This window comes from Neopelma chrysocephalum, unplaced genomic scaffold, assembly GCF_003984885.1.
Source record: "Neopelma chrysocephalum unplaced genomic scaffold, ASM398488v2 Primary Assembly neopelma1_22b, whole genome shotgun sequence".
Lineage (NCBI taxonomy): Eukaryota > Metazoa > Chordata > Aves > Passeriformes > Pipridae > Neopelma > Neopelma chrysocephalum.
Genome location: NW_020897690.1, coordinates 7614788 through 7640439, shown reverse-complemented (window position 1 = coordinate 7640439; position 25652 = coordinate 7614788). Strand labels below are relative to the sequence as shown.

At 35.9% G+C, this 25652-nt stretch overlaps 1 protein-coding gene across 4 annotated transcripts in view; it reads right to left on the bottom strand.

Moving 5' to 3' along the window:
* ELP2 (elongator acetyltransferase complex subunit 2) overlaps positions 1–25652 on the bottom strand; it is a 37263-nt gene that overhangs the window by 5988 nt on the left and 5623 nt on the right. For 2 of the 4 annotated variants that reach the window (XM_027679407.1, XM_027679427.1), the window contains exons 6-16: positions 21153–21217; positions 15329–15395; positions 14368–14502; positions 13355–13450; positions 11554–11654; positions 10278–10409; positions 9651–9800; positions 6693–6881; positions 4554–4623; positions 2277–2372; positions 2091–2148 (exon numbers count right to left, since the gene is read on the bottom strand). In XM_027679407.1, coding sequence (XP_027535208.1) covers positions 2091–2148; positions 2277–2372; positions 4554–4623; positions 6693–6881; positions 9651–9800; positions 10278–10409; positions 11554–11654; positions 13355–13450; positions 14368–14502; positions 15329–15395; positions 21153–21217 — 1159 coding nt within the window. Of the gene's footprint in view, positions 1–2090; positions 2149–2276; positions 2373–4553; positions 4624–6692; positions 6882–9650; positions 9801–10277; positions 10410–11553; positions 11655–13354; positions 13451–14367; positions 14503–15328; positions 15396–21152; positions 21237–25652 lie in introns of all 4 variants that reach the window. The other 2 variants (XM_027679417.1, XM_027679436.1) reach the window with 2 other exon arrangements.

Here is a 25652-nt window from a genome sequence, read left to right as displayed (position 1 = left end):
ATGAAAGAATAATGAAACGATATTTTCAACCTTAGTATTGTGCAGTTCATAGCATTTTTTTATGCAAAGGTAAACTGACTGGACCTTCAAAGTGTCCAGACAAATGAATACAGTAATTTTCTAGTGTCAAAAAGGATCTCTTAGACTTTCAAGTGTATTACATGAAATGTACATACATATACATATACAGATAAATACATATATTTATGTCAACACTCATGCTTTAATCTCAGTATGATGCCTACAAACCCTCTACAGTAATTTTCGAAGAGGATAAAGATTAGCACATTCTCACAAGATTCACCATATTTTTAAGTTATTAGATTATGTAAAAAATTCAGCAAGTTCTTCATACTAAAATCTCCTCAAGCAAACATTTTGCAAAACCCAACAGTAATCCCTCAAAATTTGGTGTCAAGTTAGAGCTAGGAATACACAAATGTCAATTACAAACAAGCTATTTTTAGCAAGTCAGTGCCTCACACTGGTTTTCTGCTGCTATGGCAACTTGAAATCTACATTATGAGTTTTCATGTTACTACTTTCAAGATTATTCCGAGCAAAAAACCTCAAAGTCTATGAATGCTTTACGTCTTATTGCTCTTGCATAAAATAATCCCTATCATTAGTTGTGCCTCTGAAAACAGAAAAAAATTCTCAGATAAGTCATCTGAAGACCATCATAAAATGGAGTTATTTTAATGAATGCAGGATATAAAGGAAGATAGGCAGTAGTCCCATAGCAGAGTATCAAATATTAATGTCCCACTAGACTTGGCAAGATGTCAAAGGCAAATGAAGAAAAATCTTGCCCTTGGCTCCGCTTCACTACTTAAACATCCCTTATCAAACTTCTTATGTGAGTGCATTAGCAGCCATAGCATGCACAGAAGAAGCAGTTAATGTAACAGTTAGAATTACAAAGTGTGCATATATTGTCTAACATCCACCGGCTTTCCTCTCAGGAAACCCTCCTTTGAGTACAAACATAGTAAAAGAGCTTAGAAGTAATCAAAGGAGATTTACTGCCCAGTTGAAGGTAAAGATGAGCTCCCACAGAACTTCCTCCTCAGTCAAATGAAAGCGAGCTGCAAAGTGTTTTTCCAAAGTTTTATTTCCTGACCCCCAACTGAAGTCACAAAACTGGTAACGTATAAAGGTGGCTGTAATCATCAGTAAAGGCCCAACATTCTTCTTGTTCCTGCCTGAGACCACTCTTTTAGGAGACTCAGATAAAAAAAACCATAAGAGATTGAGATTATTCATTTCTTCATGTCGTAGTTTTAAGATTGATACTAAAGCTTTGAAGATTGTGAAAGGATAGCCTCATGTTACTGGGATCCTTAGGGAACAAATTAGGTGACAATCTTCATCTGCAAATGGAGAATTTCAGAAAAGGAAGAAAACATAGCTGAAGAATTCTAAAACTCTGCAACCACAAAACAATTATTATGACCATATAAGTCCAATATCTGCAATCCACAACCACCCTGTCAGCATTTAGTACCCAAATTGGGTTTGTAACCATTTTACTCAACATTCATCACTTTGCTCTACCACTAGGCACATCCTATTTTAGCTGCTGCTTCCATCTATCGCACCTTATAACTCTGTTAGGCTTAGGGGGAAGCTCCTCTATTGATGCCTCAGCCTTTACTTCCCTACCAGAAAGACAAACTTCATCTGCAAGCCTGTGCCATGAAGTGGAAAGAAAGCACAGAACTCCTTACACAGAAGAGACCCTCAGTATAGGCAAGGTTTTAAGGAGAAACAACTAGTAAAATAAAATTGTGACGCATCAGTTCTAAATGCCATTTGTGGCACCGTTTCCTAAGTTTTATATAGAATTTCCTAATTTTATATACTTATAATAATATATATGTTTTATATACATATAATAACATGCATACATGTATGTATTTTATATTTTCTAATTTTATACACATATAATTTATTTATTTTACAAGTATTTGTAAGGACCAGTCAAATCAGATAGTAAATAGGAAGAGTTACAAGACCATACTACATTAATATGTTACAATAGTGTTCTGGAAATTTTGTAATTTCAATAAGAAAAGGAAAAAACTTACAACTTCTGAATTTCAGGCCATAAGGTATTCTGCAGTAAGTAATCCTCTGACGGAGGTTCTAAAAAACATTTGTACAGCATATTCAAATTTGGTACTAAATAATCTAAAAATCAGCTAAATAATGCTTCAAGTTTATATCCAATGAACCTCATTCTCTACTTCCTACAACAGAAATTAATCTCATACCTGTAAGGAGTATGGGTTGAAAATAAATCTCAGGATACTGATTCGAAATTGTATTAAATGATTCTTCATCCTCTGCTGGTTGAAGAGCCACATCTCCTATTCAAAGTAAGGACTTCATTAGCTAGAGAACATACTTGAAAGGAGGGAAAACATGAGCATAAAAAACATGTATTGTTTTTACAATACAAGTAACTGAAACCAGGTTTCCCTGCTTGCAGAGTTACAATAATATGATTATTAGAAGCTAGTTATTCTGATGCACGTGAGAATGAGATTTCTAAAAAAGATAAAATCTAACCTTCAAGAATGACCTCTCTCCATCAGCACAGATTCTTTTAGATATTCTTAAAGAAAATTTGATTTGACTGAACAAAGCAGTCACCAGGAGTTCAACCTGTGTTTCCTCAATGTTAAACCTTTCCTTCTGTATTTGAAAATGTTTAAGACAAAAACCTCTGATAAAAGTGATGAGTTCCTAAATTTAATGTAGATCCCTAAGTGAAAAGCCATGCTTGAGCAAGAGTATCTACACCTTGCAAACTTCAGCAAAACTGCTGACAGCTCAGTCCTTAGCTTTAGGCAAAAGTACCAGAAGTAACTGCAAGCAGTTAATTTTAAGTTAAAATTCAACTCTGTCCTTCACTCTGACAGTATTAAGAAAAAGGTATAGAGCTGGACAACAGTTTCTCTCAGACATAAACTACCTTTTTGCCAAATGTACATCTCAAATACAGCAGTTTCAAAAAGTAGGTATAGAAAAAGAAAAAAAAAAAGATTATTTTCTCTTTCATACTGTCTTCTTTCTCCTTGAAAATGAAATGAGCAACATTTATGAGACCACATCGGTCACCATGAAGATTCCTCTGCAGTGTGAGAACAGAGGTCTGTGGTGCTTCACCCCAAGCCATTAGTGCTGACAGCATTGCGTGAGCAATGGTGGACAAGACAAGAAAATTCTATTCATAGGGCGGCTTCTGGGTGGGCCATGTGAAATCAATGGATATTAGTTATTCTCTGTGAGACGACAGAGAAGGAGGGGTTTTTCTCCTCTTTCAGGAGAAGAACTCATTAGAAAGCACGGGAAAAAAACCTTTGCCAAAACATATTTTATGAGTTATTTCAAGTATGAGTTGTATTTCAAGTACAACAAAGCTGGGTTTTCTCTCATAAATGGCTTAGGAAAATTTGGCTTATTGCCACCAGAGACCCTAGAGACAAAGCTTATTAAAATGCTTCCTTTTTTAGATCACACCTTCTGAAAAAGCTTTAAGCAGAGAAAAAACAGGTCTGACCTAATTTGCAGATTCCCCTATAATACATTTTTACCAGAGACTTTATCAAAAGCCAGACTACCAGTCTCATCCTCACTCTCAAGAAAATATTTTTTATCACCCTACATAGGTGCTTGTCCCTCCTTCCTTGTTCCCCCACAATGTAATTTCCACTGCCTCTCCAAGAAATTCAACTGCTGTCCCACCAGTCTTTACAGACACAACATTACTTGCTATTGGCTAACTAATTCTTCCTTCCCAATACTTTCTACAAAGCATCATTTACCTGGAGAAATGGCTATTTTCACTGTGAGAGAAAATCTGACTGATTTCCCTCAAAGAAGCATTACCTCTATAAGCTTCTACAAGGGTGATAACATTTGAGGAGAGTGTGAAAAGGACTCGAGAATGTAGCTAGGTAGGTATTTTACAGAGCAACTGCAAGTAGTAACAAGTAGTCTTGCTTTAATAACTCTGAACCTACTTCTCACAGTACGCTATTCAATATTAATTTTTTGACTAGAAATCATTAGTCTTCTTAGGGCAGGGAGGTGGGGGGATAGTGAGTATGGAAAAAAGAGGAAAAATGGCAGGTGGGGAATTCTTATAGCATCCTTCCCTGGCTACTTCCAGACGCATCACAGAAGAGCAATGAGGCTCTCAGGAGCCCTGTGCAGACTGAGTGGGGTTAATTCCTACAGGGGTGCAGGACACAATATGGAGAGCAGAGAAAGCATTTTGGGCTTGCACAAGACATTTGGGAATGTTTAGGGAGAAAAAACAAAGGCAGAGAAAGGGAGAAGAGATCCTCACTTGTGCTTTTACTTTTAAGCACCATATTTAGGTGCTACCAGAGAACTAAACACTTCGCACAATTTTATTTCTAGACTCTGAACTTGCAGTAACGCCTGCACTTGCAGACCTACAAAAAATATGTACACTAAAACAATCACTTAAAAAATGTTTCTAGATGAAACATCATAACCATTATTTCTCACTGCCATACCTTCAAAAACAGCTTTATTGGATAATCCCAACGCTGGCACAGTTGCACCTTCTGGAAGATCAGATGACTGCTGAATTAAAAAAAAAAAAAAGTTACACACAGATTGTCATGTAGGTTTGGATTTCAAAGGCCACAGTTTAAGAAATACCTGAGAGTTACTTTCCTAGAGAAATGAAGTTTGAAAAACTTCCAACCCTGGACAAAACAAAGATCAGTACTCCACCAGGAAAAAAAAAAAAACAAACCAAAAAAACCCAACCAAACCAACCAACCAACAAAAACCCCACATACCTTTTCTTAGGCCTCAGGTCAAGAGTTTTCTTCATCCCTAATTACAGGTTTTCTTCGACAATTTTATTTATTCTAGCACATACATGACAATTAATCTATTAACTGAGAGCACTGCAGATTTTAACACAACAGAACTGGGAATAGTTGTTCTGAGGTGAAATAATAAAGCAGCATTTTGGAAAAGAGGGGGGGGTTGAGTGCCTGAGACCACAACTTCAAACACAACTCAGTAAATGGTACAGAGATGTGGCTGGAATACATGCCTGTTTAAAGCAGCACAGGGGAAAGACAAATCATCAGTCAGAAAATACTTTTATAATGGTATAGGGAAAAAAGTAAAAATTTAGAAAGGGTAAGTGAACTTGCGGACCTTTGTGCAGAGATGAAAAAGATTTAATAGCTGTAAAATCCCTTCCTTACAGTGTCTGAAAAGTTCAAAGACTCTTTTACAGAATTAAATCAATAATTTAGGTGACAGCTTAAAATTTATTTATATGTTCATAATTAGATGAGAAAATATATGGGAGACACATACAAGTCTAAAGCCCCTAAAACAAAAATGGTTCTTCATTACAACCCTAAGTATAATACAATCCAATGGATTTGAACTCAATATAATCCTATTCAACCCTTTTTGAATATAAAGCTGGCTTTGTTGGTTTTAAGTACTTTTTGGGGGAAGGCATGTGAGCCAAATTACAAAAAAGCTTACCCACTTTAACGATAAAAAGCTTTCACAGAAAACAATTTCAATAAAGCTACTTAAGAGTAGCTGTATCATTAGAGCTCACAAAGCCTTCCTCTTTAACCAAAGCCCATGTGAACACTTTGTGATATCATGAATCAAAAAACAGCGCTCGGACGAAGAGCCGATAAGAAAAGTCTACATAAAAGTAAATTAATGGTATCTGCCAGCATTATGAAAGCACAGAGTTTTTTGTACAATAGTCATTAATGCAAATGCTTACAAAGTCTTGTGGAACTAAAGCACTAAACAGCTATTTGTGTGACTTCTTGGTATCAAAAATGATTATATTTGTTTCCTAGATATTTCAAATGTTAAATTAAATTGAAAGGCAAATCCATCTCCGAGACACTGCATAGAAAACACCGCTTTTGAGCAAGAAATACAAAGAGAATGCAAGGCACTGTACAGCGGCATCTATCTTGAACAAGGTCTGCTCTACAAAATGCAGGGAAAACCAGAATTAGATCTTAATGCAAATGGGGAGCAAAGAAAGGATGGCAATGCAGGACAGCATAGGTACCAACAACTAAGAATTGGAATGTAGAGGTCTCAAGAAAATTTTCAATGCCAAGAGGAAATTAAGCATGAGCAAGTACATCTTTATAAATATTTATATATAAGAACTAACAACAGTGCTGAAAGCTTTATGCTATTTCCAAGCATACAATTAAAAAAAAACAACCAACTAATAATACCAACACATAACCACACAACAATAATTACATCCAGCCAGGACTACTACACCCGTAAATTAAGGAGAAGTACATTCCGAAGCTTTATTGTTTGTTTAATCCCCAAGTGTGTACAGTGGTCTATGTGATCTGACTTATTTAAAATTCACTCACACTCTTTGCAATCTTTTGACACTAGGTCTTGTCTTGGTTTCAAATAGAACCTGTTTCATATGACAACACCACAAAAATACATATGCAACAACACACATGGAAGTAAGCAGAAGGGAAAGGAAAAACAAGGTTAAGGTTTCAGAATGATTAAAGGAATTTTTACGGAGTTTAGTGCAATCTGAAATTTTCAAAAGCATTAACTTTATTTACATCTAAGAGGGTAGTCTTCATTTAGCATTGCTTTAGCACACTTACATGGGAGCACAGCTTCTCCACTGAAATACCAGTGATGTTACTGAAATTTTCTATAAAATTCCTGGGAGCACGAAAAACTCGAAGCACTTTTTCATCTGCTCCTGACACAAACTGAAACCGGCCGACCATTGCCAGACAACGTATGTCGTATCCATGTACTTGAGGTCTTGCAATTTCGTGCCAGGTTACCTAAATGAACAGACACGAAGTTAAAACGCAATCCTTAACCAGAGAAACAGCAAGATTTCAAGTTCAAAAAAAGTACTAATCCTTTACTTGCTAACTTCATTAACATAAAGCAACCTTCTACTGATGTACGTAAAAATGATGTATGATCACATAACATTAGCCGAATACTACTTTTCCACCACACAATTCCTGTAATTAGTAAACTGTGTCCCTGCACAGATGTGTTCAAGGCACTTACTGTGACTTCTTTATGCTAGACAGTCAGGAATAGAACATAAATTGCCTAAGCAAAAGGAGGACTGTATGCTACTACTTTAGAAACTGTAGCTCTGAAAATCCTAAGAAAGGTAGTGATAATTACCTTGCTTCCTTCATCTGTCTTTCACAAAGCACAGCAGCACTGCTGTTATCAGGATAAAGGTTCCTACTTCCCTCTTTTCTTTAAATACTTGATTTTAGTGAGACCATTTAATATAAGTTCTGAAAAAAAACTGTCAAAACCAAAATAGTTTCTTGTAGAAAAAACATCTGGAAAATTATAGAAGTGTTTTCATTTGAAGTATTAGTTTTTCCTACTTTTCTATATTCATATCCACTCTTCAGGTTTTAACACAAAAAACCGAGAATTAACAGCTAACCAAAACAGATAGACAAGGTAGTTTTATAGTCATACTAAACAAAGAATATTAGTAAAAAAATAGTAAATTATTTAAATTGCTTTTCTAAAAATCTGATTTATTCTACACATGAGAAAAATTTTTTTCAAAAAACATCTTTGTTTTCTAGCAAATACACTTTCATTAAGAGATTTTTCCGAAGTGTCATTTGCTACTGCTCCTATATGATACTTTAGTTAGAAAAATACAGTGTGCACTTTAGAGTTAACAGCTAACAGAATTAGAATTAATTTCATCAATTAAAATTAATTTAGACTACTTCAGTATTACAATGCCTGTAGCCAAGACAGAATCTACATTGTACTAGATACCATATGAATATAAACAAAGACATGTTATTGACTGTAAACTGCCTCACCCTAAAAATTCAATTGAGTTTTGAATGCTCAAGTTTCTAATAGGACCTAAATGGGAATTTGAGACATCCTCATGATTTCACAAGGGCTTGATTACTTCCCAATGCAAAAAAAAGCATTCATTGTTGAAAAAGAATAAAATCAAACAGCGCAGTAAGCCCTTCTTACCCTTTACATACTTTAGATCACAGCACATAATAGGAATGAAAAAAAAAACAACGAAAAACTCAAACCCCAAAACAAAGAGACAGCTGCATAAGTCACGCAATAAGCTTCTTCCAGAAAAATCAGGATGCAAATTTGCATGACAAATTGAAGCTGACCATTATCCCTCATTTCTGATATTCTGTTATCAGAATTGAGACTTTAAGAAGGGATAATTATTTGCATTTAACACTTAGTTTTCTTTTTATAAAGAAAAACATGAATATTGAGCTGTAATACTAACTCTTCATAGATATATGAACCATCCATTGTGTCTTGTTAAGATAAATATCAGATGTCACCTGTTTTAATTTTTCAGATACTAAACTCAGTAAAAAAACTACGGCATTTTAAAGGCCTATGTTACCCAAGTTCATAAGCAGCAAAACTAAAAGTCTGGTTTTCAGGGTTCAGAAGTCCTCAACACACTCCTTCAAATGACCCATTTCTATGTCAACCCTCCACTTCATCTCACCAAAAGAATACTATAGCTTTCTCCCACACCCCATGCAGCAACAAATGCTGACACTACTTAGATTTACACCTGGTCGAATTAGCCAGGTGGCTGCTCTGTGTCAGAACAGAAAGTATAAGAATTCAGTTCACATCAGATTTAGATATGAAGACCACAATCTGTCTGCTAAATCAATTGATTCAAGAGTTTCAGGGAGAGCTGATCAGGTAAATCATACAAAGCTCAGTTCTTTCAGAAATAGGATTAAAATTTAGCAAGCAGCATACATAACAAAGAGTGGTACTTCAGTAGGTCACAGAGAAAGCGATACTGACAATTCTTGAAAGCTGCCAACTTACATCATGTGCTAGTCCTGGACTTTGCTTCACTATGTCAAATCCAACATACTATCTTTTCCACAAAGCTGCTGTACCCTCCAGATTGGAGATCAGGGAAAAAAGCAGGGAAGGAAACTGGAAATGCCCTTCCTACAATACAACACTTCTGCACTCCTAGACAGGGTTTCCCCCAGCCCAATCCAGGAGGCATGAGCAAGCACCTATGTGGTCCTTAGTTTCTGACTGCACTCATGTAGCTCAGATAATCATTCTAGTAAAACAGTTAGTCATAAACAAACTAGTGTAAAAAAAAAAAACATAGTGAGAACTTTTTTAGATTAAGCTTGTGTAAAAAACCACAACCAAAGTTGAGTTTATGATTATCTGCAGCAGTGTTTAGCCAATTGTCTAACAACAGGAATAGATAGCTGTTAAAATCAGCCATACATTCCTCCTTCTGAAATACTGCAGAGCCTTTTCCAAGACCCTGGGAGAAGACTAACTGAAGGTAATCTGGAGGTGAACTCAGGATTAAACAGCAGTCATATGTGATTGCAAAAACTCTGCCATTTAATATTTTTACAGTGAAAACAGGACACATTGAATGACCAAACCAAGCTATTTTGAACAGATTACCTCTTGGGGAACTTTAAGGTTTCAGTTATATTCAGGCGACTTGTTCCAAACTCAGGACAGACAAGCCCTCTTAACCCAACTCACAAAATCTTCAAAGATCATACCTCTGTCTCTTCTCTTCTTTTCCATGGAGCAAAGAGTCTAGTAGTTTGATCAGAGCCCACACTGATGATAAACTCTCCTTCTGGATCCCACTTTACATCCTCTACACTGTTAAAATGTCCTGAAATCACAACTTCTGGAGTCCATTCTTTCTATTAAGAAAGTCACCCAAAGAAGCAAGGAGTTTTCACTTGACTGATTGGCATATTCTAACCAAAATAAAAGAATTTATGTACTTTTTAAGAAAGCAAGAAAAAGACATTTGAAACCAGCAAATTATTAGAACTCAAGAGCGACTAAAGAGATACAAATACTGATTTATTGCTCCAATCTAAGAGAAACTTGTGTTTGGTTCAGTTGTAAACAAAGCACAACCACAAAGGAGTTCAGTCTATTCAACTGACTTCATGATTCCCACAGGTAAGAAATAGGTTTTAGAGCCTGGGAGATTTCAACCTCCCTTCTGTGCAGGAGTGAGATTCCTACAATATTATGTTCAGAGAAGGACTTTTTCAATCATTAATTTTAAATTGTATTGTTACACTTTTCTATTAATAACAGAAACTTACCTCAAGTGACATAAAAGCATAATTCTTTTAAGTAATACTACTAACAAAAAAACAACATACCTTATTAATCGTAGCCTGTTTCCAAAGGTGTAGTGCTCCATGAAAAGCATGAGCAACGATCATTGAACCATCTGGACTAAAGTGGCAGTCAAAAAATCCAAGAGTATTGCCACCCACTTCACCTACCCGTACCTGAATTAATGAACAGAAGTGAAATATCTATGAAAATGGTCTTCCACTCATAGGAAATCATTCTTATTTCATGAGATGAAAATTTACCTATAGATAAAAGTTCACATTAAGCACACAAATACATTTAAAGAATATTTTAATTGCAAAGTTAAGAACTGATCTGAACTTCAAGTTGCACACTTGTGGTCAAACCAATGCAAACAGAATGTAAAATGAAAGAATAAAAGAATTACAACTTGCAACAAGCTTTACTGCACAACCCATTTTTAGAAGCCTGTAAATTTAGCCACAACTAAGCATTACAACTAAGGACAACAAATGGCATCTCCATGTGATCACTTGATTATGAACTAGTTTCTACTTCAGTACAAAGGCACAAGAACTTTTCAGTGAAATAGAGGAAAAATAAATACACTACTGTGTTTCTCTCTTTTTCACCCAAGAGAGGATTAGAAGCTCCTTTGTGACAGGAAAGATCACAAACAATGGTTGGCATAACCCAACACAAACAATTTCAGCTGAACTACTGCAATTTGGAAAAGCAGGTCAACTGAAAACAAAGACATCAATCAAAGCACTAGAGAAATCTTGTTGTACCACTTGTTTATTTAGGATGCTCCACATTAGAACAGCTTTCAAAATATTACAGTGACACGAGTATTCAGCTCAAATGGAAGAAAAACCTAATGACACAGCCCATGAACAAGTTACTGTGAGTAAAACCAAGCTTGTGAATTTCATGTCAGCTGCTCTGTAGTAACTGCTTGGGTCACATTCCCACAAAGATTAACTGCAAATAGTTCAGGAAAGTTTCTTCCTCCTCTAACAGGACTGCAGAGCATCTGTTACTATGCAGCACCTGTCTTGCTACACTATGAATGACAGTTGAGTGCAAACACACCTTATAAACTCTCCAATACAGTAATAAGAAAGCAAAGAAGCAATAAAAACCATTTTGTATCACATTATTTTTTTTAAATATAGTTTTATTTGCAACACAGCATCAGAGTGAGTATTTTTGCATGAAACCGCTTTTGCCTTTCTCTGCCAGAATTTTATAAAGCTTTTGTTCCCTACAGTACACATACTACACTGAAAACACAACTTGAATACTGTACATACTGTGAGAAAGACTGACACTTGCCTGTTCTAGCCAGACTCCAGACTCCTTATCAGGCTCCCAGATGATCACAGTTTTGTCCATTGATGCAGACAATATCCTCATTGGTTGTTGCGTGCTGCCATCTACAGTACAAGGAAAATTATTACCCTACAACCTAGGAAAATACTTGCTAAAAAAATTTGGTCATACTGTAATCCAAACACGGTAAGAAAATTGCTCAGCATTAGAGACGTGCAATGCAGTACCTATATACCAGACTTAAAGCCACTGCATTCTTGCCAGGCGCTCATTAGGAGGTATTCTATTTTTCAACCATAATCGCCCAAAGAAATTGCAAAACATGTACATGAGAACAACCATATTCCACAGTTTACTCACTCCAAATTGATATTGAATTAAATATCATTTGGAGGAAAGATGGAGCTTCACAAAGAGAATGCATAGCAGTTCTCACTTCCATTCCTTAAGTAATATTTTACTGAGAGGTTTACAGTATTCCCTGGGTTTTTTCTTTCCAAACTGTTAGATTCACTACAGATTTCAATACACTGTAGCACCTTGTAACACATAAAGCAGTCAGGACTGCTTCCCAAAATACAGTGAAACACTCCAGAAAAAATGCTGAACACAACCAGAACGGGGAAGACGGAACTGGCTGCGAAACCTGTAGGAGAACCACTGCGGAACTTTTCTTGATAACAGAGATGTTGGTGGGCATCTCATGATGAGGTGATATCTTATGCAAGCACCAGACCTCCTACCTTCTGCACTATGTCTCTCAGATCAGTCTGCCTCTACTGACAATGTGTTTTGGGGAACCCAAGATTGGGCAGGCCACAGAATACAAGCAGCTGCACGTATGCAGAAGCATGATGTAAGACACCTGGAAAACTTCATGGTCTGACAGGACAGTTTTCAAATTGCAGCACAAGACTGATTGTGCTCTGACAGGAAAAATCTTTTACTAGTGTCTAATTAAAAAAAAAATAATAAATTTTAAAGCAAGTCCTGTGTCTTTCACTACATTTATTTTGGCATTCTAATGGCACTCTGCTGTTCAAGTGTTGCATGCACACCAATAAAGATGTTGTTCATAACGCTGCAGTCATCTGCCATCAGTAACTCTAAAATATATCAGAAAAAAAGACAACTTTGCCAGTACAAATACACAAGGGCATTCTGACTGTGCAAGCATGTCAAACCAAGAATCTCCTTCTGTTATACACCAGGTAGACACCTAACAGCAAATCAGTACTGCAAACCAGGCTGTCAAAATTTAAGGATTTTAAAAGAAAGATAAATACTAGAATAAAATACAAAATTCAATTTGAAATAACACTTTTTCAATGAGAATCTGCACCAATGCCTTATGGCTAGAGAAAACCAATACTCCAGGAACCCCTGGCATGTTATCTTAATGCATGGAAGACTGAAGATTAATCTGAATGTTGCTATTTTTTTCTTTCTACTCCACAAAAAAGAAAGGAGTGTTCTTGAGGTAATGTTTACCTTCTGAAGAACAGACATTTCAAATATATATATATAAATAAACTATTAGAGCTATTCATTCATACTGATTAATTAATTTGTACGCAATAACCAATAAATCAATTACGGTAAAGTCATTACAGCTCAGTTATTTTATTTCATTCCTTAAAGAAAACCTGAGTAAAAGGCAACATCCGTTTCCTTATTTGCAGAATTAAAAGGTTTTCATAGTCTACAGTAACAAGTGAACATGCAAACACAATACAAAGACATGTGACTGTACTCTGTGTATACAACACTTAACACAGCTGCTAAGTTTTCGGTATCTTTTTACCTTTGGAAAATGAAGGTTGCCAGTGAACTGCATACACCCAGTTTTCATGACCGGCCAACACCGACTCCAAAGTAATTGCATATGATGTGTCAGTATCTATCAGAAATCAGAGAAAAGCACATTGCTTTCTAAAAGCCAAGACAAGACCAGGTCATTTCTGGTATCTTCAGTGAGAATAGTCAACTGCTTTCAACATCTTCCAGTATCTCAATAGCTTATTGACATTGAACAGCTCCTTGAAAACCTACTTTGCTACAAGTCCTGCATACCAGATTGAAGAGGTCACTGTATTGCCTCAGAGTGGTATCACAGAATTCCTGGAGAACTCTCCCAAAATTTTGAAATAAATGCTCTGACACTGGCTCTATCCATAGTCTTAAGCATATTTGCATCTCCAAATGACTCAAAATACAAGCATTAAGATACTTCAGACAATGAATCAGGATTTGCAGCATTTTTTACACATAACATCATACACACTTCATTATATTACCTATGTTGCCTGATAATTTATCCCACAATAGCAGCAACGCAAACCTCTGGTGTTACAGTGCACAAACAGTATGTTAAACGACCATAAAGTAAGCTTGCACGTACTTATCTGTTCTCTCCAGTTTCTAAAGTTTAAGTAATAGAAGCACCTTTTAATTAATTGAATTTGAAAGAAAATTAAAGATATGCTATTAAACTAGAGGAGAACTGCACAACAGCTTACTTCCTACAGACAAACATATGTCCTACATACAGCATTTGGAATACGCATAACAGTGCATGTTAATATTAAGCTCTCTCACTGCTTCACCATTTCTTGTAACTAATCATTAACTTTACATAGTCGTGGCTTTAAAACAGTAACTCCGCTTTTTCTAACAGCTAAAAATAAGGCAGTCAAATCCATCTCATAGTCTTTTTATACAAGAAACAAACCAAATTAGATGGCAACCACCTTGTTAGCTCACCTAAAATCATGAAGAGATACACAAGTGAAAGAGAATTTTACAGCTGTTACCTACCTTTGACAGTAAAAACATTCTCCTTCAATCTTATGGAATCATCTTCAGTTTCTGGAAGTTGCTTTGATTTTGTACTCACTTTCCAAATTCTTATCAAACAATCCTGGGCACAGCTTGCTAAAAAAAGGTCTTCCCCTATTTGTTTTCAAAGAAAAAATTAGACCCACATTCTCATTGCTTTTTCATTCACTCACTGCCATGATTAACCTACCCTCTTTCCAAAAATGCACCTACAGCGTTATCCAAATTTTCCTATTGTACACAATATCATACAAAACCCACTGTTTTATTTCAACATCAACTCACTTTCTCATTTCAAACTCTCTATGAATTTATAACACACTGACTAGGAACATGTCCCTGCTTACAAAATGTGGAAAACATGGTAAATACTGTACATATATTGTTCTACATATGCTTTCCTACTACTTATGGCTGTTGCTGTTGGAATTCTATCAATCAGTCTCAATACTTGTCAAGAACTCCTTTCCTCCTTTCTTTTCTTCAGGGTTTGAGCATCCTCTAATTCCATCTATTTTATTTGTGCCAGCTATTTGATTAGTTAATGTCTGAAAACATTATCCTCTTAATTTCTTATTCTTAAAAAAAAAAAAAGAGGGGGAAGCAGGAGAAGACAAAAGGACTATTTCCCCCTACTCTCCCCACTTTGAAAAGGCAGCCAACTCCTCCTCACTCAGATACAGATATCTGTATATTGCTAAAACTCCGATTTGTTTGCATTTAGGTACCAGTCAGGTAAACATACTTGAAGCAAGCAAGAAAAATGTTTAAATTTTAACAGGATACAAAGTTCCATCTTGATTTTTAATATTAGTACCACCATCTCAGGAAACCAAACATCACAACTGCATCAAAGTGCATCAAAGTCATCTGCTGGAGGGGTAATACAGCAGTATTGTCATTAAACCAGTATTCCACTTTATTCATCTTTCATACTGACCACAGACTGCCCACTCAACACCTCTTATCCAATCTTCATGTCCAGGGAGTATTAATGTTTTCTGAAACTGAACAAGAATTCCTGTTATATCACAGAAATGCACTTAATTACTATGCACATATCACCAATGAGCTATGGTTTTTCAAGTCTTTTATATTTACAGCTCCTATTACTTGAAACTGGAAAAAATTAAGCTGCTACTAAACATTTTTGTTTACAGATAGATTCTCATAAGCCTTTTTGGTTTTGCCACCATTAGATAAACACGTGCTACGTTATGGCATTACCCATACATGAGCAGGAAAGAATGTGAATTTAAGGTGCACACCCTCAAGAGGCTACAGTCTCTCTATGATAAAGATAAATATTTTTTTTATCTTTATCAGGTTTACTGCGGTACACAAAGAATAACATAATGCCAGTATGACCTGACAAATAATTTCTTATAATATTACCATTTTATTTTGATTCAATTAAGTGTTTACTGCTTACTTAGCATTTAAACCATTTCTATTTTTCTCTGCCCAGAAACAGCCCTTTGACACTTCCATGACACCTTTTTATCTCAAGCTGACTTAAAATGTCTGAAATAACCATTACCGTTAACAGACTAGTATAGTTTAGTATGAATAAATATCACATTATTTCTGGCATTTATATTCTGCTAAATCCCTGCTAAATCCCTTACCTAGGCCTACTAAGAGCTAAGATTAAATGATAGCCTCTGCTATCAGCACAACTCTGCAACTGAGCTCTCTCTCCCTATCTGGGAGCAAAAACAAGAGCCTTTCTCATTGCATATCTGCTCTTAAAATCTCTCTCTTCTGCTTCAGAGTTGACAGTAATCAATAGTAACTCAGCCAAAGGAAAAATCTGCAGTATGAAAAAAACATACTCAGAAATTGGTGCCTCTCTCGTTCACCCAATGTTTCTGATACTCTCCAAAATCACCTTCCCATCATTGTCACTGGCTTCTCCTTGATCTACATTTGCAGTCACAGAATCACAGAATGGTTTGCTTTGGAAGAGACAATAAAGATCATCTAGTTCCAAAGTCCCTGCCATGGACAGGGGACACCTTCCATTAGACCAGGTTGCTGAAAGCCTCATCCAACCTGTCCTTGAACACTTCCAGGGATGGGGAATCCACAACTCTGGGCAACCTGTTCCAGTGCCTCACCACCCTCACAGTAAAGAATTTCTTTCTAATATCTACTCCAAACCTACCCTCTTTCAGTTTAAACCCATGGGCCCTTGTCCCATCACTTCATGCCTTTGTAAAAGGCCCCTAAAATTACAGAACAATCTATATATGAGATACAGGGCTAGAACAGCTGATCAGATACTTCCAAATCAGAAAGTTTTGGTCTTAAGAATGTGTTCTCACAGCCAACTAAGCCTCATTTGGCTAGTCATTTCTGGACTCACTGGTACTTCTGGATGTGGTATTCCAGATCAACGTTTATGTTAAACACCCAACATATTATGTGTTAATAAAGGCAGGAACACCCCAGGAAGCAAGATCAAACAGCAACCTAAGATTTTCATCAAGACTACGTGTTTCTGACAATACATTAAAAAAAAAAATTTAGCAATTCATATTTCAGACAGTAGATAAAACATGTATTTATTTATTCATTTATACCATCTTTGACATAATGCTCTGTATTTTATATTCACCAAGGTAAGTTGGTAAGGTTTTTTCCAAAGAAAAGATTGGTTCAGGCTGAACTGTTGCTAAAATACTTTTCTTTTATGGTTCTGTTAATGTTAAACGGTGTGCCTATCTCCTGAAACTTGACTTTAACATTAATTTAAAAACATCTAATAATTTTCCTTTTTTTAATTTCAAGGTGTTCTGGTATGTTTTTTTTCTAATCACCCTCATTGTCTCACATCAAAAAGAATTATTACGAAAAGTAGCTATTTGTTCTTTCTTTAAAGAGTAAAACTAGTTACTTTGAGATTATTAATACCACCCCAGGTTTGTAAGTCATTTCCCAAATGGGCTTTTAGGCACTACTTAGCTTTAAGTCAAGCATTCAGTTTCTTTGTGCTATACAACAAGCACTCTTAACCAGTCAGCTAAAAGCCTATTAATTTTTATTTTTACATGGTTACATTGCATAGTCCCCTTGAACTTGGTGGCAATTCACCTGGTTTAAGGTGGAGGTTTCTGAATTTCATTACCTCATATTCAGTCATCATCAGTAATACTAGCACCAGATGGTGTATGTGGCCCCATTGCTGAGGAGGGATACCCCCATAACTCTGTAAATACGTTCACTCCCTTAAATGAAAAACTCATGGTGCTGTCTTTCCCATTCCTATCACATCATCCTCAACTTTGTACCTATCTGAACAGTGTCAGTACAGTGACTGGAAAACAGCGGTGAACACAAGGTCCTTTACCACATACAGAAGGAAGATGCCATGAAGCATGCCTGTGACCATTTCCTAATCATACAATTTAATTTTAGGTAGTCTTGTGAGGAGCAAGGAGTTGGACTTGATGATCCTTATGGGTCCCTTCCAACTTGAGACATTCTATGATTCACCCAAAGTTTTCAAGATATTGTTTCCCATAAAAATAAAAATTGTCCACTAAATCTGAGCAAGCAGTAGTGTTGCTGTCATGCCTTCTGCTAGGGTTTCTTGTATTGTTTTTGCCCTTTTCTTTGAAGACTATGTTTCTTGGTATCACATATTCAGTTTGTTAAATGTATTCTGTTCTAAAATTGAATCAATATAAAGCTTCTTACAGATGCATGTGGTCATTATTTTTAAGTGACTCAGTCAAAGTTTTTATTATTGTCTAGGTTATATTTATCAATATTTTGAGCTGTCACTCTTGTCTTTTTTACAGATTTTGTTTCTATATCTCATATTTCTCCTTCTCTATTTCAGTTTTCCACTTGGTCTTCACTGGTTACATAAGAAGTTAGAGTACCAACAGTTAAATTTAACAAAACCTCATGGTCTGACTCACCTACTTCACAGGCTTTCCCATGCCTCTTAACTAATCTCTGAACATTGCTGCTAAGCAACAATCTGGTCTCTTTTCTTTTAAGCAAAGAATAAAGCTGTTCTGTGGGTAGCAAAACTAATGAAGCCAGTTTGTCTGTGGACATGCTCAGCACACCCTGAACAACTAATTCTGCCCACACTTGGGGTACATCTTCTTCAGGACTAGGCTAGTAGCATTGTTTGGCAAATTTGGCAACAGAGGTTCAAGTCTTCTCATTTTTTCTGCAGCAGATGCTAGATGTGATATCCCTCTTGCATATGTATATCTTATCAGATTAAAAGAGCCTAAATTGTCTTTGAGTCTCTTACTCCACTTTTCAATTAGGCCAAATTATTTGGGTGAAACCTAGTCAAACACGCACTGCACCATCTTCTCAGAGAAATCAAGCTGAACATAGAAATGTTTTGGTTTAAAGCTCTATTTTGATCCCCTGGTTTACTTATTTCCTCTCCATAGGCCACATCCATAGATGTTATACCTCAAGCAGGAAGACATATAATGGTTTCTGAAAGATTTTTCCCTGGATACTTTTATAAATCAATACCCTCTTTCAACAAGTCAGAAAAGCAAATAGTTTATTTTTCTCTCTACTACTTAACACAGGAAGGGATCTATGGATAGGGAATCATAAAAAGATTTAAAGCCTGTCCATTCAATTTCAAAATCCAAGTAGTTGTTAATGAATAAATATGTTTCAACTCTAAAATCAATGAGTTTACCAAAAGGTAGCCTGAATTAGCTAACTGAAGATGCCTCATGCTTCCTCAGCATCTAACAGTGCCCTTTAAGTTTCATTAGAATGCCCCGTCATGAACGTACATTCTACCTCTGGATTCATACAATCTTTTTTAGGGTGTTAACTAAAGTAAGTGGTTTACAAGAGTCACAATTAACAGCACAGAGCTACAAATCCTTACCAGTGAGAGAGTAACACAGTTTAGATTCTAATGCTCTCCTATGCTAAGTTCTAGTAAAAAATGGCAGGACAACGGTAACACTTCCTTCAAATACCTTTAAGAGTACTACAGAAGCCATATAAAAAGGTGTCAGCAGACCTGAGAGAATTTGACTAAAGAGGAAAACCTGCCTTCAGCAGCTAGGAAGGAATTTATGTCAGAAGGCTTGCGAGGATGCTTTAATTCTGTTAGAAATGCACCACACAAGCACTTTTACAAGGAATCAGATTTGGTCTTTTCTCTTTGAGGCCTGCACAGTCCACTTAGTTAAAAGAGATGTTCTGGAATGTTAAGGTAGGCACCAACAAGAAGTCCCACCTTGTTTAAGAGATACTCTGAACACCAACTCTGCCAGAACAGCTGGTGAAAATACTTTCTAAAATTGAAGGTGTGAAAAATAACACATGTAAAATAAGAGAAAATTGCTCATCTCTTGTATAAAAATAGTTTTCTACCTCCAAAGAAAAAGAAAACACCACAAACTTGCTCATGAAGATGAAACTTGTTTATTCAAGTTACCTTTCTTTATCCTCCACAGACTGACTGCATTTAAGAACAGCTAAGACTATTGCTATATTCAAAAGTTTGGCCAACAATTGGAAAAATAAGTTATGTATCTCTGAGTATTTTTGGCAGTCAAACCTATACAATTTGTTAACCTGAATCATACAAGAAAACAAGTTTCAGACTCTGAATGAGAAAAATCAACTGCACAGCCTCTGAGATAAGTCTTTCTTTAGCACACTCAAAATCATGTGGCATTCTGCCATTGCTAATTCCCACAGAATTCACTAAATTAACTCATGAGCTAAATAAGAAAAAAAAAATTTTAAATCTTACACAGCACCCTTCTTTCTGCTTAGTAGTCATGAAATCACTGAACATAGCAGACAAACAAGGAAGTACTTATTTTATTGATAACAACAGCAACCAAAATATCTTATTGTTGTATATGGCAACACAAACTGGCAAAATTATCTATAAAGTAGCTTTAATCTTTCTCAAAAAAAAAAAAAAAAAGAAAAAAGGAGTGTCTATTCTTTAATCTCCAAGGGCCTGAACAGATCCAGAAGACTACATATGCCAGTTTCGATGGGGGTTTCTTAGCTTCACTGGTGCATTGGGGCAGCACTTGTGGTTTGAGGGGTTTTTTAAGGGAGTGAGAGAGAGAAAAAAAGCGACATTGACTTCTGTTTTGGAAAACAGTCATTCAACACATGCTTTAGAATCTAACAAAACTTCTGAACAGATGCAAGGGAGGACATAATGTTTTTCTACTGCTCCAAAGGAACATTCATCTGTATGAAAAACTAAAAATTGCCAGCTTCCAAATAATACAGGAAAAATGTGTGTGCTTTTAGAAGATCAGATACTCCTAAAAATATGGGGTTTGATGTTCAAAAGCATTCAAACATCAAGAGCATACTTAGCAACAAACACAAAATTCCTCAGATATAAACCATAACAGTTTTATTATAAGAATTTATAGACTGAAAGCAATATCATTTCCATATGAACCACTCAATGCATGGATACTTAATAAAGAAGGACAGTTGCAGCTATTTTGTATCAGTGGGAATAGAAACACAGGCTATCTTCACACAGGGGAAAAAAGTCGAGAAAAACTAACACTTTCATACACTGAATCCAACTTCGATATTCTGTATGTGCATTTTACCATTACCTAGAAAAATGGATGAACTATTTGAAAAGGGGTAGTTGTATGTGAGGGCTATCTAGACACAGATAGTACTTAATGAAGAACTTAATCAATAGCACATATAAAAAGAAGCAGAAGAAATGAGTAATGTTCTGAGCAAGAGACAAAAACTGCAATTACCTGACCATTCTGCTGTATGAACAAACTTATTTTGCAGTCATCACCACCGCAAGCCAGAATTGGTACTGGAAAGGAAAAGAAAGTCTTCATTTTTTATAAAATCTAATATTCTAAGATATGAAAATATATAAAGCTAATTTAAAAATCAATATAGTATTAAGAAATATATTACCATCTGCAGACAGGCAAGTGTGATACCACTTTTTAATGTTTTCTACACTACATGCCTAACACTATTTGAAATAGGCTAGTATCTCAAGAACACAAAACTCAGAAGTTATTTCGGCATGCAAATAATATCTGCAAATATTTAAGATGCTAAAAAGAGAAGTTTGCCTCAAGCTCCCATATCTGTAGGAAGTTTAAGGCTTTTAATTATATTTTATTGATATCAACAGGCATTTGCTCTAAATAAAGAAGAAGCAAAGAGCAAAACAAAATGACTCAAAACTAATGCAGTTTAAATTCCTAAATCAACTGAGGTAAGTTTAGATGAAGTTAGTACAATTATTATACAGCAAATAAAAAGACAGACCAAAAAAGGAAGACAGATCACCACTATCTGTAACCAAGAATATGAAAGCAATGAACATTATTATAAACATACTAAAGTCTTGAGTAGTAGTTTACTTCCACCGGCTATCCTAGAAAGTGCATAAACCCCATAAGTCTATTGAATCAAACCAGGTAAAGTTACATCTAAGGGTAAAAGAAGAGAAGTTAGGCAGTGTATTAGTTCATCCCTCCCATAGAAGATGATGGAGGAAAACAGTTAACCCTTACTCTACTCTTTTTTTAGGACCTAAGGATGAAGTACTACTGTTAGGGACTGAAATAGTTAAAGAAAATTAATTCATTATAAAATTATGAAGAAATAAGTTCACAAGGCTAGACATTCGCATTTCTCAAGTCTGGGTAGAAAACAACATACTAAATTTCACTAAAATCAATTATTTCCTTTACTGTGGATAGACCAAAATCAACTTGAATATTCATAATACTTTTATGCTGTATGCTAATTTCCTCTTTCTGCTTGTATCAAATCTGTGCCTAGTTATCCATTGTTCCTCTTGCACTTCTAAGTTGCATTCCACATTCTTATACCTCCATCATTTGCTGCTTCTTTCCAACATCTAAGTCACATTTCACCTCCATCTCCCCCTCACTTTACACAGGGCTAAAAAAATCCCCCTTTGAACTGGAGGCAATGAGCTGTTGTGAAAGAAGACCTGGTTGTTAGGTCCACAGAAATTGGGCAAGAATGAGGTTTTCTTCCACAAAATACAATACAGTGGATGTTCTTGGAAACAGTCCATTACTCTAATCACATATGTACTCCGTGGAATGAAACTTTAATAAAAACAAGGACAGAGTTATGATCTAGTTGCTGTAGCAGACAAATGCAAATAGTTTCACTCAAAAAGTTCTATCAAGAAATGTGTAACTGGCAAAAACAGACCAGTATACAGTTTCTTGTATAAATGTTCTAGGTTATTAGAATCTGACTGAGATAAAAGTCCTACAAAGGAAATAAGAAAAGTAAGTTGATTCAGCAAAGCTTTTTCAAGTTCACTTGCTCTTTTTTCCACCTGTTGTAATTCAGTTCTGAGGAGACAATTATTTACTGTCAGTGGCCAAGCTACATCATGGCACTTATCCAAGTGGTAGGAAGAAACACAGAACACGACAAAAGAGCTGATCAAGATTTGTAAAATAGTAAATCCTATTCCCAGCATTTTAGAAGCAGAGTTCTGCAGACAACCAACCAAAACAGCACAAAGCTCTTCTTCAAGACTCAGAAACAAATGTACAGAAACTCCTCAACTAAGAGGCGGCCAGTAAAGTGCTTAAGCTGTATTTCAGCTGCAAATGACTGGTCAGATTTTCATGAGAAGTCTATCAGCTTTCCCCATCTGACTTCTTCACAAAAATGGGTCAATTTTTTTTAATAATTTATTTTTGAGGACAATCAGTTAAAATACTAGGCATCATGAACATCAATGCCTTCTGAAAGCTAAAGCATCCATTGTGTATGAACCAAATTTCAGCATAAGCTTTACATTTCCTTGCTTGGTGAAATTAGAGGTTACTGCAAATGCTTCTAGTTTAGAAGTGTAGTTTACGATTTTCAGAAAAATAATTATGTATTTAATTCCCGACTTAAGAAATGAAGATTTTCCTCAAGAGAAAAGATTTTTTTAAATCTTAATACAGCTGACAACACAGCCTTCATAAAGATTTTAGAGCAACTCCTGAAGTTTTCATTTTTCCCTGAAGCTCATAAAAATTCCAAATTGCCACTATAGATTAATGCTTCTGACAAAATGATCAGTAGAGATATTTTTAATAATATATTTTAAGCTACTTTATTTAGATTTCAGAATTAACATACTCCTCTGAATAAAAGCAGTTCTGTTATATGGATGATTATGTTAAGCTTAGGGAGAAAACAGAGAACATGGCTATGCTATTTTAAAAGCCCCTCTATAGATTTCTCCAAGAAACATTTTTAATAGAATATTTGTGGTTCCAAATCTAAACTATTCTGTGACAATTATAGCAAAACAGTTCATTGGCACAAAAAACACCAAAGTATAGAAATTTTTTTCTAATTCCATACAAAACCTATGCAAATAACTTCTCATTCGAAAATAATTTCAGTTCTTCAGAAAAGTAAAGTACTCTTTCTCATGTTATGAGCACTGTGTTACTTAGGATAACTAATTTGAATGGGGATGGAAAGAGTCCATAGTAAAGGACTGTCAAGCTCTTAACATAACTTTCAGCAAAATTGTTTTTGGGGGACTCTGGGAGCTTTTCACAGCAAAAGAAAATGCTTACTATTCCACCATTTAAAGAAGCTCCAAGTACTCCATGCAATTTTGGTTTCAAAAGCATTTAATTTTAAGAATTAATATGATAAATCTTAATTTAAGGTGTTTCCAAAATGAATAGCCACTTCTCTTATATACAACATAAAACAGATGCACTACTCTAGAGTGTTAGTGACTATTTCTTATCTGTACAGTATCATAAATGAAGAAATAATCCATTGCTTTGCAATATGAATGATATACTCATTAAGCTGACACCACAGATGCTTCACTTCTAACAAAATTCATATTGGAGGAAATTATTTTAATTTATCCTCAAGCCTTTTAACTTCATCTCAACAACCATCTGTTAGCACATTCACAGGAGAAAAAGAGAGAGAGAGGTTTAAAAGATCTTTACTGGTGCAGATGATGCTTTTGGTATCAGACACACCCTGAAAACAGAGATTGGTATTTTCAAATGGGACAACATATCTTGATAGAGCTTTCATATCTCCCAGAATTATCACAAGCCAAAGAATAAAATAAGCTGGTGAATAACTACTCTAGAGGCATATAATCAAAACAACATATCAGTGTGAAATGCATTCAGCAAAGAGTTGAAAACTCTAGATACAGTAAGAAAATTTAGTACTTTTTCTCTTGGGACCCCAGCACATCTCCATCCAGGTGAAAGACTGTAATGATATTGAAACAAAAACTTAACTTGTGTATCTGGCTTGAGGATACATGTAGCTTAGAAAAAAAAAAGCTTCTACATATTTGCAACAAAAGAATGTGCCTGTGGCAGGTTACAAAATCTGAGCATTTATGCTAATAGAAAACTATATAAACCATACTGAACAGTCAGGTTAAACTAGTTCAGCATCTCAGGTTTTTTCACGTTTAAGACTGAACAGGTGATAAGCACTGCTTGCTAATCTGTAATTTTCAATGCAGGCCTGAGAGTTCTTTTTCTGGCTCTTGCCCTTTAGTTCGAGAACAAACATACACAGCAACACCATAAGGAGTAGGTGAAACTACTGGTGCAGCCTCACCTTAAGTCCTATGTGCAGTTTTGGGCACCACAATACAAAAAAGACCTTAAGCTTTTGGAGAGCATCCAAAGGAGAGCAACAAAGATGGTGAAGGGTCCAGAGGGGAAGCCATATGAGAAGTGGCTGAGGTCACTTGGTCTGTTCAGCCTGGAGAAGAGAAGACTGAGGGGAGACTTCATTGCAGTCTACAACTTCCTGGTGAGGGGAAGAGGAGAGGCAGACACTGATCTCTTCATTCCCGTGACCAGTGACAGGACTCGAGGAAATGGCATGAAGCTGAGTCGGGGAGGTTTAGGTTGAATATTGGGAAAAGGTTTCTCTCCCAGAGGATGGTTGACAACTGGAACAGGCTCCCCTCAGAAGTGGTCACAGCTCCAAGACTGACAGAGTTCAAGGAGCGTTCGCATAGCACTCTCAGGCACATGGTGTGACTCTTAGGAATGGTCCTGTGCAAGGCCAGGAGCTGGACTTAATGATCCTGATGGGTCCCTTCCAACTCAGCATATTCTATGATCATCCTATCCTATTCACATACAGCATTGTTACCTCCTTTTAAAGCTCTCAGTTTCAAGAGTTCAACTAAAAACTCAATTTGAGTGTCATTTTGAAGACGCTGTAATCAGTCAGTG